The 17,452-nt window shown below is 56.9% G+C and overlaps 1 protein-coding gene across 7 annotated transcripts in view; it reads right to left on the minus strand.

Annotated features, from left to right (window-relative positions):
- The window catches only part of DEAF1 (DEAF1 transcription factor), a 63,836-nt gene that overhangs the window by 5,776 nt on the left and 40,608 nt on the right, over nucleotides 1-17,452 (minus strand). For 2 of the 7 annotated variants that reach the window (XM_037838040.1, XM_037838039.1), the window contains exons 7-10: nucleotides 11,212-11,338; nucleotides 10,124-10,252; nucleotides 9,251-9,379; nucleotides 5,588-5,835 (exon numbers count right to left, since the gene is read on the minus strand). In XM_037838040.1, the coding sequence (XP_037693968.1) occupies nucleotides 5,588-5,835; nucleotides 9,251-9,379; nucleotides 10,124-10,252; nucleotides 11,212-11,338 (633 nt within the window). Of the gene's footprint in view, nucleotides 1-5,587; nucleotides 5,836-7,352; nucleotides 8,295-9,250; nucleotides 9,504-10,123; nucleotides 10,253-11,211; nucleotides 11,339-17,452 lie in introns of those variants that run through there. The other 5 variants (XM_037838041.1, XM_037838044.1, XM_037838043.1 and 2 more) reach the window with 5 other exon arrangements.

Here is a 17,452-nt window from a genome sequence, read left to right on the forward strand (position 1 = left end):
CCTTCCTTTCACCACTTTCACGGGAGGAAGGAACTGGTCTAAATGACTTGTAAATCTTACTCTGTACAAGAAGGGTCCACAAAAAATAGTAATGCAAAATGCCAAACTGGAAACTGGAAACCGGAAACTAGCCTCCTCTTCTGTCTCCCTGTCCACACAGCCCCTCCGCGCCCAGAGCCCGGGGCCGGTGGGAGGGGAGGCGCAGCCCCTCGAGGCCGCGCCAGGAAGGCAGCCAAGGAACCCCCTGCGGATCCAGGAGGATGGGGGGCGCAGCCATGCAGCCCCCGGTGGGTGTGCAGCAGCCGTGGCCGCGAGCTGCGCATCCCGCTCGGGGTCTGCATTGCCGTTCGGTGACCCGGGAGGCCACAGGCCGCCTTCGCCGCGGGCACCACCCGGGGTAGAGCTCAACTTGCTCACTGCTTAGAAGAGCCTCTCCTTCACACGGCGACACAGAATGCCCAGGCCTCTCCTGGGAGCTGTAAAGAAACAACAGTTCAGGAAAATGCCCCCCAAATCCCAAAACCGGGTACCCGAGGACGCTTCGGGGACAGCGGGCAGCAGGGACAACGCTGGGGCCGCACCCTCCCCTCAGAGACGCGGCGTCCTCTGTTTCGAGCCGGAGCAGACAGACTCGAGGACGGGCAGCACCTGACGCGTGTGCTTCCAAGCTTCCACGGATCTGGATCTAAAGCCAAAGCAAACCCGGAATCTTCTTACCCTCAGGCCCTTTTCAGCCCTTAAATCTGGGGCAGCTGGGACGTGGCTGAACTCTTAGCAAACCATGGACAGTACAATACAGGAAGCAAACTAATAATTAAACCAGACTTTAAAATTTTAATTGCATTTTTACATTTTAAGGTAATCTAAAAAAAACAAACCCAAGCTCAAAGTCCCACTCAGCTGGATCAGGCACTCACTACGAGGCCGCTGGCAGCCCACACCTGTCGCTGGAGTTTTAAGAGTCAGAACAGACCACTCACCTAGGAGAGCTGGTGACCCTCTTACGTTAATTTCAGAAATGACGTGTGAGCAGGTACGAAAGCTTGCATTTGGCACATTTCTCAATATTTAGTTGTGTCCATCCCTAAGCTCTGAAGAACAGCTGAATAATTTACTGTGATTCAGAATCAGTTACTTCCTTATTGCCTGTAACAAGAGATTTCTAGACTAAAAACACTTCCTTGTAAACAGTTTAAAGAAACGTCTTCTAACAGAAACAAGTACAAACTGAAAAAGGTACTTTTCAAAAACATGATAAATTGGCAAAGACTAAACAGAATAATACAGAGTGTTGGCAGAGGTTTAGGAAATCAAAATTTCACATTCTCCTGGTGGGACTATAAATCAGGACAACCAGTCAGGAGTGAAGATACCGAAGTCTGAACACGTTCACGCCCTCAAGACGTCCCTCCAGAGAAGACCTGCAGGGGCGAAGGGCAGTCTCCTCAACGCACGGGGCTGGGGCCGCCGCTCAGCCCTCACAAAGTGTCCAAAAATTAACTGAAGAGGCTTAAAGGTAAAAGCTAAAACTACAAAACTTAGAAGAAAATAGATGTGAATCCTTGTGACCTTGGGTTTGGCAATGTTTCTTAGATATGACACTAAAGGCACAAGAAATTTAAAAAAAATAGATAAATTGGACTTCAACAATATTAAAAAATTTGTGCTTCAAAGGCCACTATCAAGAAAGGGAAAAGAAAACCCACAGAACGTGAGAAAATATTTGCAAGTCATATATCCCATGAGGGACTAGTATCCAGAATAAAGAACTCTTATGACTCAACAATAAAAACAAAAGAACCCAAATTTAGAATGGGCCAAGGATCTGAATAGACATTTCTCCTAAGAAATAGCACCAGGGAAAGACACATCAAACCACCCCGAGGCCCACTTCACTCCCCCTGGGACGGCTGCCGGGGCCGCGGGGAGCTGCGGGGTCCTAAAACGGGCAGTTGCTGGGGGAAGCTGTCTCGCGGATCCCCAACGTGTTAACATCCAGCTGCCACTGGCCCAGCCACCCAGTCCCGGGCGTGCGCCCAGGCACCCAAGGAGACCAGCGGGCAGCTGGAGAGGTGAGGCGGGGGTGACTACTGACAACACAGGGCCCCTTTCTGGAGGATGAGACTAATCTGGATTTAGAGATCGGTGATGGTTTCACAACCTTGTGAATATACTTAAAACCACTGGATTGCATGCTTCAAAAGGGCAAATTCACGGTTTATGAATTATATCTCAATGTTCTCATCCTTTGATTACGGATGTTAGGGGTTTATCTTAAGTATTTATGCAATCAAAAATATGTGAAAACATGAATGCACAATTATAATCAAACACTGCTTATAATTGCAAAACAAAGACACAACTCGAAAAATCAGAGGCCTGGTAAAATACTCACGATCATGAAATAAACAGAGACTAAATTAGGAAAAAACAGGTTAGACAACAGCAAGAGGCCCCTTTGGCGACCTGTGTCCCACATGTCACTCAAAAACCAAAAGACGGACTGAGGACAACATTCTGGAAGGACAGGGCAGCTCGTGTGGACTCACCTCCACAGCAGCATGAAAATAAATGGAGGGGAGGCCCGAAAGCAACTGCAGGCAGGGCTGGGGGAGAGTTGCCCTCAGAGAAAGGGGTCGCAGCGGGCAGGAAAGCATGGCTTTCCCACTGCAGGCCTTCCCGCCCCGCAGGCCTTCCCACAACACGGGCCTTCCCGCCCCGCAGGCCTTCCTGGCTTGTAGTCCTGTTGGCTTCAGGGGTCAGAGGACAAACAGAGCTCCAGAGTGGCTGGGAACTGAGGGAAGAAACCCCAGAAAAGGAGGAGCTGCAGCGGGAAAGCCCGTGGTCAGCACATAAACGCTCCTCTGATCCTTGCCTGACCCCGAAGGACTCCAAGGGGCCCAGCAGAGAACAGCAGCTGAGAGACAGAAGAGCTGACAGGAGCCGGGCCGCTTCCCACCACGGGGGAGAGTTCGAGGGACCTGGCACACTCCTCGGGCTTGGCAGTGAACCCCAGGAGAGCCACGCCTTCCTGGATCCAGGTTTAAGGATGTGTCAGCAGACAGAAACCCCGAAACAGACCTGCCCTCACAAAGTGAGAACACCGAGCCGCCACGAGTTCAAGTCGACCAGCCAGTAACTGAACCGCCCGCTGGGACAAAATTCAACGCTCTTTGGGGGAAGATAAAGAACCAAAAGGGCCCAGACTCTCTACCATGAATAAACTACAACACCCAACAAACAACCAGAAAACACTCAGCATGAGGAAAGAGGAAAACAGGATCCACGGTCCAGAGAAGATACGTCAACGGACAAGGTCCTGAGACAACCCGAGGCTGGGACTGGCAGAGATGTGAAAGAAGCTGGCGGGACATGTGTGAAGAGCAAAAGGAAAGGAGGAGCCGAAGGAGCAAACACGTGGGGAATACAGACGGAGAACTGGGTCGTTCTCAGCTCACGGCCTCGGCCCGAAGGCCCGGCAGCTGCACGGTGGTAAACGATGACACTCCTGCACACGCTCTCCTTCACCGAGCGTGCAACGCCAAGCCTCTCCGGGGCAGCCGCTGGAGGGTGGCGCAGGGGACACTGCAGGAAGCGGCGGCCCTCCCGCGGCCTCCAGCCAGGCCTCTGCACCCCGGCCACCTCCACCTGGCAACAAGCCCTCGGCGGTCCTCTCGACGTGGAGGGGGTCCCCGAGTTCCGAAGGCGGCTGTGAGCCCCTCGTGGCCCCCACCCAGAAGGCCCCAGCCCCAGCCTGCACAGCAGGGGACGCCTCGGGGGGGCTCCTGGCCAGATGTGCTCTCCCCATACCTCTGTCAGCCAGAGGTGCCACCTCAACTTCCCTAACCAAGAGGAAAACGGAGCCTCCACAGGTCACAGTGACCGGCCGGTAATTTACCTGCCCAGGAAGACAAAACTCAGCACTCTTCAGGGGACGCCGAAGATTTCAACCGAACCCAGCGTCCCTGCCAGTGTAAACCAGTGTCCACCACACACATGGTGTATATGTTATATTTTAGTTACTTTTTAATTGATCAATTATTTTTAATCTAATTAATTAATTAATTAAGTCCCTCTTGTTTAACCTACGTGCAGTCTCTCCCTCCTGACCGAGACTCACACAGCTACAAGGACCAAATGGAAATTCTCTCTAAATCTACGATAACCGAAATGGAAATTCAGCAGATGCTTTAACTGCACACCGCAGGTAGCAAAAGAAGGATCTGACAGGCAAAGACGGAAGGGGGCTGGCTGTGGGGTGGGCTGGCTGGGAGACGGCCTGACGGAATTTTCTGGAGTGATGGAAATGTTAGAAACTGTGACTGGGTTCAGACGTTCATCAGAACTCACCGAACTGCATATGTGAGAGCCAAGCAGTTCACTGCAGGTAAATTTTATCTTAAAAAAAAAAAAAAAAAAAATCACAAGGACAAAGAAAAATGTTCATAGTGGTTATCTTCAGATGATGGGATTAGGAATTGTTTTTAAATCTTATACTGTTTTCCAAAAATTTCAGCATTGAGTATGTATTAGTTTGGAATTATACTTTTCTCTTTTTTTTTTCTTTTTTTTTCTTTCTATCCCTTGATTTAATTTGCCCAAATATTTTAAAGCCAATTCTACATGGAATTACACTTTTCTAAAAGTATTTTTCAATTATCTCTTTTGTCAGGAATAGAAACAATAGTTTTCTTCTTTGAAAACAAGGTAATCAGGTATTATGAAATCATCTAGAAAACCAAGACCCTGAAAACCTTTTTTCCTCTAGTCTATAAAAAGTAGGAGTAAATGAGAGAAATTTTCTTATGTAGATTTGGTGGAAAATAGCAATTTAATTTTTATTTACAAATCAAAGTCCCCGTTTACCACACTCGAACACGCTGATTTAAGAAATGACTCGTTCTGTTCTACGCAGCCCTCGGACCCCATCTGCGGCATCCTCGGACTGCGCCAGTAGAGGAGACCCACGTCCTGTTCTCCCGGACCCCTGAATTCACAGCGCCCCCGAGACGGCTTCCGCTGCGGCCTCCTCGGCAGCTCGCCCCGCAGCTCCCGGCCCCGGTGCGTCAGCCCCACGGAGCCCAGAGCCCTTGCGGGTCGAGACGCCGCGCGGCAGTCATGCTGCAGTCACACGGCGCCGCAGGAGAACGTTTCCGACGCGCTGCTGCGAGCAAGGGGCCGATAAAGAGGCAAGAAAAGACGCTCGCCCCGACGGCCACCGCCACGCAAAGGCACACGGAGGCCTTTCTCCAACCTCGGGAAAGTGTAAGTCGCCTTCTGACCACAGGAAGGTACGAAGGGTAAAGAACGTCACAGCCGAGTGCTCAGAAACAGCGGCCGGTGTGCGTGAAGCGTTAACTCTTTCGAAAAAACAATCTATTTACCAAAATCAACACCACCTCACCCGTAACAGCCACCACCTCCTATCTAGGAAAACTCAGTTTGTACACGGTTCTCCAGGCGTCTCTCTTCCAGGAAGGTGGAGAAAGGAGACTTTGTAAGCAAACGTGAGCGTCACGCACCGAGCCCCGAGCAAGCTGAAGGACGCAGTGTGGCAGGCGCCCCCGGCCCCGCGGTGCCTCGTTACCTCCTTCCTCTCCGAGTCGGCCTGCATCTTGGCGTGGGTCACCGCGGCCTCCCGGTAGGAGCTGGCCTGCTTGGCCTGTTCAAACAGCGTCTTCAGCTGCTGCGCCGTGTTGAGCAAGGAGTTGACCATCTCCTCCAGGTACAGCCAGCTCCGCTGCTCCGACAGCTCCAGCCCGTTGACCACTGTGGGAGACACGGCTTTGGTGGGCGTGGACGGTGGCACGGCCAGGGCAGGGAGGGACGTCAGCACTAGAGTGTATTGAAAGCAAAATAAAAACAGACATTACTACATTTCCTCCCTTCATAATGCGCTCAACTAAAAACCCACGGACCGGTGGGAAGCAGGGGAGGGAGTGATGAAGGCCACCTGGCTGCTGTCTCCTCCACGAAGCCCCTGGGTGGCTGATGTTGCCACCAAAAGCTTCCACTAAGAGCTGGAGCACACCCAGCACAGTGCTGGCTGCCGGAACAGACAGACAGTGGGAAAACGCCCAGCTGTGCAGGGCCATCCAAGAAGCAGCCATGAAGGCGACATGAGGCTCCCTGCCGACTCCAGCTCAGCTCAGAGAACATCTTCCCAGAAACCTGAGGTTACCCGCAGGGCAACGGGGTCGGATAAGCACCTGACCGGGACCCAGGGAGGGAGAGGACAGAGTGAACAGTGAGAGCGACTGGGTCTGGAGACCCCGGCTGGGTGCCTGCTCCTGGCAAACGAGATCATCTGGAATACAGGCTTCGTTTCTGCACGTGCACACGCACACACGTTCCCAACTCCAAGCAGCACGCCCAGCCTCCAGAGGTGTGCGGCCAGACACTCAACCACCAGCTCTGCAGGCACAGCAGCCCTGGTTGGGGGAACCTTCCGATTTCTGTGTAATTACTGCCTCCAAGGCCGATTTCAAGGTCCCAACACAAAAACCCGGACATCGGTGCTCAAGGGCCGGTGAGAAGTGGTCCTAGCCACTGCCCTGGGGCCGGAGCTTGCCTTCCAACCCTTCTCCAAGGAAGGGACTCCGGAGGCCCTGGGGTAGCTTTTAGGAAATGCACACAAAACATTTCAGGGCTGTGATGGCAACTGACTCTCAGATGGTTCAGGAAGAAAAAAAGTTCTCTGTGCTATATTTGCAACTTTTTTTGGTAAATGTGCCAGTTTGAATGTATTATGTCACCCAGAAAAAGCCATATTCCTTGATGCAGTCTTGTGGGGCAGATGTTTTGGTGCTGATTAGATTTGCATGGAAATATGCCCCACCCAACTGTTGGTGATAACACTGATGACATATTTCCATGGAGGCGTGGCCCCACCCATTGAGGGTGGGCCTTGATCATTGGAGCCATATAAATCAGCTGACAGGCAGAGGGAACTCAGTGCAGCTGTGAGTGACATTTTGAAGAAGAGCAACAGCCAAGAGGGACACTTTGAAGAATGCACAGGAGCTGAGAGTGGAGCTTCAACTTACAGAGACATTTTGGAGACAGCCTTTGAAAGCAGACTTTTGCTCTGGAGAAGCTAAGAGAGGACAAACATCCCAAGAGCAACTGAGAGTGACATTTCAGAGAGAAGCTGAAGCCTGGAGAGGAATGTTCTGGGAGAAAGCCACTTTGAAACCAGAACTTGGAGCAGACACCAGCCACGTGCCTTCCCAGCTAACAGAGGTTTTCCGGACACCATTGGCCATCCTCCAGTGAAGGTACCCGATTGCTGATGTGTTACCTTGGTCACTTTATGGCTTAAGACTGTAACTGTGTAACCAAATAAACTCTTTTTATAAAAGCCAATCCATCTCTGGCGCTTTGCATTCTGGCAGCATTAGCAAACTAGAACAGTAAATTTGAGACTGTTTCAAAATTTTAAAAGATGGAATAAAACAGGGAGTCGTGGATGTCCCGGGAGCTGCAAGCGGAGCAGAGAGAAGGGGTGAGGAACTGAACACAGAGACGCAGCTGGGCAGCAATCGCCAGCACCAGGCGGCCACCGAGGGGCGTAAAACGCACAGACCCCATAAGGGGAGTGGAGTCAGGGGACCCCGCAGTCTACAAGGAAAACTATCAGGGTGGAGACCTCGGGGACTGACTACCAACTTCACCAAACAAACGAGGAACTTTAGCCACAGAATTCATTTCAGGGAGTCCGATATAGCTGTTTATTTACGTCAGTAAACATCACATTTGTTTCCACTTTGAAATATTTAAATCTACAGAAGAGCTGCAACAACACAATACTTCCAGCCAGAGTTGCCAGCTGTTCACACGTTGCCACGTTTGTTTCACACCTGTTCCTCTAGCCGCACACAGCCAGGTGGGGTGAGTGTGTCCCAGGACCGGGCCGCTCGCCGACACCCCCGCACATCAGCCACACTCCAGAGCCACCACGTGATGCCGAGACGCCACACTGATGTCTGACACGGGCTCCACGGTCTGTCCACAAAAGGCGACGACTCGCAGTGTGTTGCGTGTTCCCTCTGACCCGGCAACGCAGTTCTGTGGGTTCACCCTGAGACGCCCCCCTCCTGGCCGAGGCGCACGGCCCGAGGCTGCGAGGACGGCGCGGGGACACGGCCACGGCCGTGAGGTCCCGCGGCTGTGCTGCCAGGACGGGGGTGGACGAGACCCCCGGAAGCACCGTGCACATGTCTGGGGCGGCCGACGTCCCCCCCGGCGCCCGCAGCACTGGAAGGACCAGAGCCGCGTCACGCAGAGAGAGGGACCCTTTTAAAAGAGAAGACGACGCTATGGCTCGTGGACAGGATCCCGACCACCCCTGGCACCAACGTCTGCCCCAGGAGCTCCTACAAACTGGCCAGCACCGAGGTCTTAAACGTGAAGAAATACGGCAAAACCTGATGTTTCATTTTACTTTTCTTTTTTTGGCAAAAGAGTTATGTTGCTTCTTCAGTATCTTCATACACCAATAATTCTATTTCTGGGACAGTGTTCCAAAGAAAAGATAAATTGTGGAAAAATCTTTATAATCAGAAATGCTCAAAATAACATTATGGACAAGGGCACAAAACCACAAAACAGCCCGGCAGGTGGCGAGGGGACAGTCACCTGTCGGGGCGGCGTGGGCGGCGTGCGGCTCGCCGAACGCTCTCCTCAGAGCCAGGCGCGGGCCCCGCGCACCCCCTGCGCCCCACGGGCAGGGCCTCGCCTGCTGAGGAGGGCGCGGGCAGCTGACCTCGGGCTGCCCTGCCCCACGTCCGCGCCCACGTCGGGGCCTGAGCACCAGCGAGCGACGTGGGCGGGACGGCCCTGGAGACACTGCACACGGCTTCCACCTTCCCACATTCTTCCAGGTTCTGGGAGATTTTATTGAGGGAAAGCATTAAAATGACTAAACCTTCAGTTTTCTTAGTATTGGGAACTACCAGCCAACATTCTTAAGACAAACGGAAACAGGAAGGAAGACGCGGAAGCCACCGCCCTTCTGGTGTCTGAGAGGGGCCCGGGGCCGCCAGCCAGCACAGCCGCTGGAGCGAGCGCAGCCCCGGACGCTTCGAAGACGAGGGGCCGGCTCTGTTCCCACAGCTCACTCACCGGCAGGCCGGGCGCTGCCTGGGCCAGTGCATCACCAAAAAAAACCGGACAGGCCAAAGAAGCCCACTTCCCCTCCCTGTGGAAAGCCCTCCGTGAGCAGCCACCGGCACTGTGTTTCCAAGCTTACCTATTTTAGGGTGAGACGTCGGCAGGGCAGCTTCTGGGAACGGTGCGATCTGGCAGCTGTCCTGGAAGCCGGGGTAGTGCGGCTCGGGGTGGCTCCCCCGGCACGGGGGCTGCACACCTGCTTCCTGCACTGCGGGGGACAGGACACGTGGCCTCAAGCTGCTGAGCTGCGCTGCCCTGTGGTGACCACTGTGATGCGGGGCCAACGAGCCCCGGAGACAAGGCTGGTGTGAACTGACAATGTGTGGGATCTTCTGGGCGAAATAAAATATATTACAGCCTTAACTCGCCTGTTCCCTTTTACTCCTTTTAGCGTGACTCGCGGCACACGGCCACTGTCTACAGTGGGGCCAGCAGACTTGGACAGGGCCAGCCGTGGAGGTTTCCGGCTTTGCGGCCCTCGGCTCTGCCACAGTCGTCCGCTCGCTGCTGCGGCGGGAGAGCAGCACAGGCAGCAGAGGGGCCGCGGCTGCGGCCAGGAGAGCTTTACCAACGAGGAGGCCACGCCGGTCCAGAGGGCCAGGACGGGTGTGAGAAAGGAACAGCTTCCAAACGACCAGCCAGACCCAAGCCACGTCAACACCGAACCACGCTGCACGAGGGGGGCTCCCTGCGCCCTGCCCACGGCCACACCGAAGACGGAGGGGGCTGAGCCTTGCTGGGTCAGCGTCTGGGGTGCACCTGGCAGCAGGACGGGTTCACAGCCGCTGAAGCCCCGTGTCCGCATCCCGCCCTCCCGGCCCCTCCTCCCGCCGGGCGCCTTCTTGCCGAGGCCACTCCTGCCAGTGGCCCGGCCCAGTTGCCGCCCCTGCGCCCCACTCGGGAACGGCGCGGTGTGGCCCTGGCCAGCCACGTGGGGGCCTCGGACACGCACCTGTGGCTCCAGCGAAGACGTCACCCTGTGTCGGGCTCTCCGATATGACCGCGGTGGCCTCCACGGCGGAGGCGCGGTCAAACGTCAGCGCGCCAGAGGTAGTGATCTGCCCCGAGGGGGTCACGGTGACTGCGGGGCAGAGGGGCTGCTCAGCTCGGCCGTGAACCCGCAGCAGCTCCAGCCCCCGCCCCGGCCGCCCGGCAAGGCCACCCGCGGGCCCAGCCCTTGTCTCCCACACGTGCACCCGTGCCCCTGGGGGAAGCGGGGGGCCGGAGACCCTGGTGCCTCGGGGAAGAAAACCAGGGGGCCAGGCTCCCCGCCACATGCCCGGGCACAGATTTCAACTTTGGACCATCCGAATGTCCTGCTTAGCGAGAAAATGAAAAACCCACTTTGTAGTTTAAATTAAGGAAAAAGAGCTTCATCCAGGTTGAAGACAAAAGCCTGGCCTCGCCCCGAGGCATCTCCGGCCCGGGTGCCCCCACCCTCCTGCGCTCGCCGCCCTCCGGGCCGGGGCGAGAGCCACAGGCATTCAGGGAGCAGACGCCCTGCGGCCACACACCCGCCTCCCCAGCCCGGACTGGCTCCCACCCCGCAGCCGCCCGCCTGCTCTGTGGTTAAGATGAAAAGCCAGATCTTCTCCCTCCGTCCCCTTTCCTTAACAAGGGCACACGCGTGACACATAATGCGCCTTCCGAAAGTGACTCCATCTACCAGCAGCCTTCTCTGCAGCCGCTGGCAGCTGGACCAGGGGGACCCGGGCACTCGCCACCCTCGTCCGTCCCACTAGAAAGTGCTCGGGGGACACGCTCGGGGGACAGGGTCCCCGCAGGAGGTGCCTGCCGAGGCAGCACTGGGGGCAGCCAGGAACGAGGCGGGCGACACCCCACTCGCGGCATTGCCTTCTCGGGCACGAAGGCAGAGAGACCCTTCCCAGCACCGGGGGCTCCCGGACACCAGCAGGAGACAGGACGGTAGGACGGGATGTTTCCATCCTTCCAGCCCCCGTCTTCGCTTGGAAGTGAGATTTCCCAGTTACCGAGACCAAGTCCCCCTGGTAGAGGGGAAGCGGCTTCACGAGAACTCACAGGTGGCAGCGGCTGTCGCCGGGAGCAGCGTGATGTTTTTGGGGGACTCCTTCTTCACTGGCGTCGTGGGCATCTCATTTTCCTTCTTGCGCCTTTTGTAAGGTACAAAGAGCCGGACCGGGCCGCTCTGGGGGAGGGAAAGCACAGTCAGGCGTGCGGGGACACAGCCTGTGGAGCAGGGCCTCCTCCTCTCCACGTCCCACCAGACGACGGCGGTGCCCTCCTGACTGAAAAAGGCGTGCTGGTTTGGATATATTATGTCCCCCAGAAAAAGCCAGTTCTTTAATGCAATCTTGTGGGGGCAGACTGTCAGATTCCAGAAAAAGAATCTAGCATATGTTAGGCATTTCTGACCTAGGGACCCCACAGCTTATCTCACAGACACCACGCGCGCCATAAGCTAAGGGCTGAAGGCTGTTGCAGAAATCCCAGGCACGGGGGCGCCTCAGCCCCCAGAGGGCGGATGGAGCAGGACAGGATGAGCGGCCTGCTCTGTCCACGTAGATAACACAGCTGCGCATCACAGAAGAACCCGAGCAACCAGTCAGCTCAGAAGCTGATAAGCCAGCACCCACTCAAAGCACAGGACCCTCTTCCCTCCGCACGTGGTTTTTTTCCTTTAAAAAATACTGCTCTCAAACAGAGAGCCAGAGCCATTTTCTTTCTTTTCGCTGGCTCCCACCTGCTTTCTTCCTCTAATAAATCTTAAACTTGATACTTAAAACTTTGACTCGCTGCTTTGTGTGGATCTTTGAATGACTCCGACCTAACACAGGAAGTATTAGTGTCGATTTTAGGTTGGATATTTGGATTACGCGTTTCCATGGAGATGTGACCCACCCAACTGTGAGTGACACCTTGATTAGGGTGTGACTTCTTGATCCAGTGTTTCCATGGAAACATGGCTCCGCCCATCAGCGTGGGCCTCGATTAATTCACTGGAGTCCTGTAAAAGAGCTCACAAACAGAAGGAACTCAGAGCAACCAAGTGAGTGACATCTCGAAGAGCAGCTGCAGCTAAGAGAGGACAAAACACCCCAAGAGCAACACTTTGGAGAACGCCATTTTTTGACATGCAATCCGGGAGCAAGCAGACACCAGCCACATGCCTTCCGAGCTAACAGAGGTTTCCCAGATGCCAATGGCCTTTCTCCAGTGAAGGCACCCTTTGCTGATGGACACTTCATGGCCTTAAGACTGTAGCTGTGTAACCCAATAAACCCCCTTTACAAAAGCCAATCTGTTTCTGGTGTTTTGCATCCCGGCAGCTCTAGCAAACCGGAAAAGACAACAAGCTATGCAAAACACTACCTCTCTGCAGGCCCCACGTTCCTTAAAAGGACAGAAAAGAGCCTCTGGAAAGGGCACACGAATCAGTGCTGTTACTGACGCACATTCTGAGGAGTTCCTGGAAGGCAGAAAGCAAACGGGGAAGCAGGTGACAGAGAAGCAAGAAGACAGCGAGAGCGAGGCCCAGGGGACAAGACTGTTTCAGCAGCAGGAAGACAAGTCCACAGCGGGGACCCCGACACAGCAAGGGGCCTGGGGCCGCCGACCACGGAAGGAAAGTCTGGGGGTGCAGCAGTCACAGCCCTGGGGAAAGGCCTTGGCCCAGGCGGCCAAACGGGCACAGAGCAAACCTCCGAGAAGGGGGCCGCTGGCCGAGGCGTCGCCTGGGGTCCGCACACACAGGAGCCACCTGCTCTCGTGGACCAGAGCCACAGACCCGCCCACGAGATGCAGCGCGTCCAGGAGTGTCTAAGAGCAACTGGTCCTGGCGGCCGAGGGGAGGATGGCTCGGAGCCTCGGCTGAGACACAGCAGGAAGGCGGGGGAGTCGAGGACCCAGGGCCGTGGGTGCAGCAGAAGCCAAACGCCCAGGGCTGGGCTGGGGCTGCGGTGTGACCGCGGGGGCAGTGAGTGGAGTGGAGGGCAGTGCCAGGAGATGCTCCGCAGGGCCCAGTGGCCTTAAAATCCGTGATGGGTGGTGACCAGGGTTTTCGGAAAATGAGGCAGACGGGAAAGCGTCTGGTGGACTGCAGTCTGAGCTCAGCTTCCTGCAGAGAACGTGTGGGGCCCGTCTGTCCAGACCCACGCACTTGGGGTACAAAACGCACCGTGTGCTATGAACTGAAAACCACGGGTCACGCTGGCTCCGATCCAGGCGAGGTCTGAGTCCAGCTAAGGGGGCCGGCCTGGGTGCGGCCAGCAGGCCCAGCTCCCCAGCAAGTCTGGCCTCGGGGTCTGCACAGACGGCGAGGACTGAACTCCCCCCATGGCTTCCACCCCAACCCACCGCCCGCCAAGGCCACTGCTGCACAGAAACCCGGGGAGCAGGACATGCAGGAGGGACCCAGGACGGCGAGTCAGCTCAGCATCAGAAACCTACTCCTGCGCACGACTGTCCGGCAGGAGAACACCCCACGGCCGCCTCGACGGGCCCTGACAGGCTCGGGGCTCCTGCTCGGAAGATGGCACGGACACAAACGGCAGGTGGCGGAGCCGACACGGACCCCGCTGCCGGGCGAGCGGAGGCCCAGACAGACAGAAATGGCGCCTGGAGCCGGCTGAGAAATGGGGGCCGTCCAGCACGGCCCAGGAGCATCTGCTCTCCATGTGGGGGAAAAGGAAACTGCTCATTTCACGTGCGTAAAAATAAACCCTGCTGGTTAGGACAGGAACACGGCGGAGAGCAGGCCTGGAAGGAGAAACGCGCCCCCCTGGGCCGAGGGAGCTCCCTCTGAAGAAGGCAGCCGACACCATGACAGAACTACAGCCCCCGACTCCATGGAATTAAAACTTCTGAAGGGAAAGAGCTTCAGACAGAATAAAAATGAAAAGACCCAGAAGAAAACATGTGCAATACCCAGAAAATCCAGGCATTCACAGTACTGGGTAATAAAAACGAACGTGTCAGCAGAAAAATGGGCACATGAGATAACCAGGCAAACCACAGACAAATTAAAAGGGCAAGTAACACAGTCTCCGCGTTAATACAAAGAACTCATCTTCCAGCCACCAGGACGGCAGACGCGGAAACACCCGCAGCCCCCGTGCGGCCGTCCTGACCGCAGGGCCCTCCGGGAGCGTCCAGCAGGGGCAGCCCAGCGTGCACGGGGGCGCGGGGACCCTCACCCCAGCGCTGTCCACGGCAGCCAAGGGCCCGGGCATGAAGTTTAAACAGAGGCCGCAGACCCGGAGGCGCCCGCAGACGAGCGGCCAGGGCAGGTGCCGCGTGCAGTGGGCACCCAGGCCGCGTCCTCTGCGTAACGTGTAACTTGGTAACTGAGGGAGAAGAGACCAGGACAAAGCGCAGCCTGCGAGGTGGTGGCCGTCCGTCCTCAGAGCCGACCGACCGCACTGGCCCCGTCCCGAGCGACCCTGTGCCCCCCGCTGCCACCCCCACCTCACGGAGGAAGAGGCCGAGGACACGGAGGCTGAGGGGCCCCTCCCACGGCCTCGCCCTCCAGGCTGCGGAGACGAGCGGGGCGTCCTGAGGTCGGCAGGGCCGCGGGCCGGCCGTCCCCACCCGGCGCCCAGGACACATCCGAGGCTGCTCCCGAAGCCCCTCACGGCGGGTGCAGGCCCTCACTGCAGGGTCACCTGGTGTCCTCACCGTCCACTGGGTCTCTGTGCCCACGACGGTTTCCGGCCGCATCTGGCAGCTCGGGGTGACCCGCACCCCACAACCCGAGGGCGGATGGGGCGACAGGAGCCCCCGACGTTCACCACCTGGACTGGACGCCTGAACGACCACGTCCCACCCCAGTGCCACCTGACATCACAGTGAGCGGCCAGCTCAGACCCTCGGCAGCAGGCAGGCTTTCCTGCTCCACACAGCTCGGCTTCCTTTCAGAAAATTCCTTACTGCTTCCACAATCCCTGCTAACCAGTCCTGTGCACGCTAAGAACTCCCACATCTGATGTCTCGTGGACACTGGCTCTAAGGTTGAGAAGCCACACAAGGCCACTGCTGCCACCCCTGCAGGGCCCCGGCCGCCCCTTCCCTAGCCCCCCCCCACTGGGGTCCTGGCTGCTCCCTCCCGAGCCCCCCCCCACTGGGTCCTGGCTGCCCCTTCCCGAGCCCCCCCCCACTGGGTCCCGGCTGCCCCTTCCCGAGCCCCCCGCCCTCTGCAGGGCCCCGGCTGCCCCTTCCCGAGCCCCCCACCCACTCGGTCCCGGCTGCCCCCTCCTGAGCCCCCACCCACTGGGTCCCGGCTGCCCCCTCCTGAGCCCCCCCCACTGGGTCCCGGCCGCCCCTTCCCAAGCCCCCCCCCACTGGGTCCCGGCTGCCCCCTCCTGAGCCCCCCCCACTGGTTCCCGGCTGCCCCCTCCTGAGCCCCCCCTCACTGGGTCCCGGCTGCCCCCTCCTGAGCCCCCCCTCACTGGGTCCCGGCTGCCCCTCCTAAGGCCCCCCCCCCACTGGGTCCCCGGCTGCCCCCTCCTGAGCCCCCCCCACTTGGTTCCCCGGCTTGCCCCCTCCTGAGCCCCCCTCACTGGGTTCCCGGCTGCCCCCTCCTGAGCCCCCCCTCACTGGGTCCCGGCTGCCCCCTCCTAAGCCCCCCCCACTGGGTCCCGGCTGCCCCCTCCTGAGCCCCCCGCCCTCTGCAGGGCCCCGGCCACCCCTTCCCAAGCCCCCCACCCCCACCAGGCTGGAGAAAAACCATCGCCAAAGATCCAGACGGCTCTAAGACCACCATGAACGACTGATCTGACGACAGGCACAAGGCCTGGCAGCAGCAAGACACACGCTCCTCACACACGCAGGAAACGCTCGCGGACGGCAGCCACCGGGAAGGGCACCGGGCAAGTCTCCAAGGGCCCAAAGAACCAGTGTGCCACAGACGACATTCGGTGACCTCAAAGCATTAGATCAGAAATCAGGAACAAAAATAACTGAATGCAAAGAAAACAAAAAACACAAATTTAAACATTTTGCGCCTCCACTGGTGAACGGGCAAACCGCGGTGCAGCCGTCCGGGGGTAAAAAGCAACGGGAGACAAGCCAGGAAAAGGCGCGGAGGGACCGTGAACGCTGCTGAGAAGGCGGCACGCTGCGTGGCCCTAACACAGAACCGTCTGGAAAGGCAAAACCGCCGCGACGATGAAGAGACCAGGGTCGGCTCGTGGGGGAGCACAGGGTCTTCAGGGCAGCGACACGGGTCTCAGCGATCCCGCGACACTGGCGACGTGACATCCCGCGTCTGTCAGACCCACAGACCCGCCCAGCACGGAGGACTCGGCGAGGAGAACACACCAGTGCTGGCTCCTCGAGGTCGGCCCGTTAACCAGCAGGGGAGGCGCAGAACAGGGGAAGTCTCTGCGCTTTCTGAGCACGTTTCCTAGAAATGCCCCCAAAATAGTCTATTAAACAAAACCAAACAAACAGCCCGTTGCTTGCCTCAGGAATTACGGGCTAAGAAGAGAGGGACAGACAAGAAGTAAAGAAGCTCTTTTTCCTACTTGGGTCAGCATTTCGAGGCAAAGGAAATGGGGTGGGTGTGAAGCCGTCTCCTGGGGCTGCTCTCCCGGACGAGGGGCTGCGAGCCAACGACCCTGCCCATGTCAGGGCCACACAAGCTCCACCCCGTCAGCCTCCCCAGCAGTGAGTGGGCCTGGGCTGTGGCATTTGCATTTTGCAAGAAGCACACCTCCTAATAAACACACAAGAGGCAAAGGAAAATCAAATTGGAAATTAAAAATTATAACTGAATGGTAGGAAAAATATCACACATCAAAACTTGCAAGCAGCAGCTGAAGTGGCACTTTGAGGGACATGTAGAGCATCAAATGCTTATATGAGAAAAGAAGAAAGGCTAAAAATAAAGAAATTCAGTGTCCAGCAGAAGTTAGAAAAAGAACAAAAATTTGCCCAAAGAATATGTAGGGGAAAAAAGAACAGAAATTAAAGAAACGGACAAGATACAATAAACAAAATCAACAAGGCTGACAGTTCTTTGAGAAGAGGAGTAAAATGAGCAAAGCCTTACCCACAGAGCGACGGGGGAGGAGAGGAAACGCGAAGGGGCGACGCGAGGGGGAGGGTCTGCCGAGGTGCCAGGGCCACGACGGGGACGCGACTTAGAACACCCAATGCTGACGATCAGAAAAACTTCAGACAAAAAAAGAGAGAAACCTGATTTTCCTTTTCCCACTACAGAAATCGAATGAGTCACTTCAAGGAGAACACCAGACCCAGGCGGTTTCACCATGAGCCCACCCGACGCACGGCCGGGGCCCGG

Source organism: Choloepus didactylus, chromosome 6 (assembly GCF_015220235.1).
Source record: "Choloepus didactylus isolate mChoDid1 chromosome 6, mChoDid1.pri, whole genome shotgun sequence".
In the NCBI taxonomy this organism is placed as follows: Eukaryota; Metazoa; Chordata; class Mammalia; order Pilosa; family Megalonychidae; genus Choloepus; species Choloepus didactylus.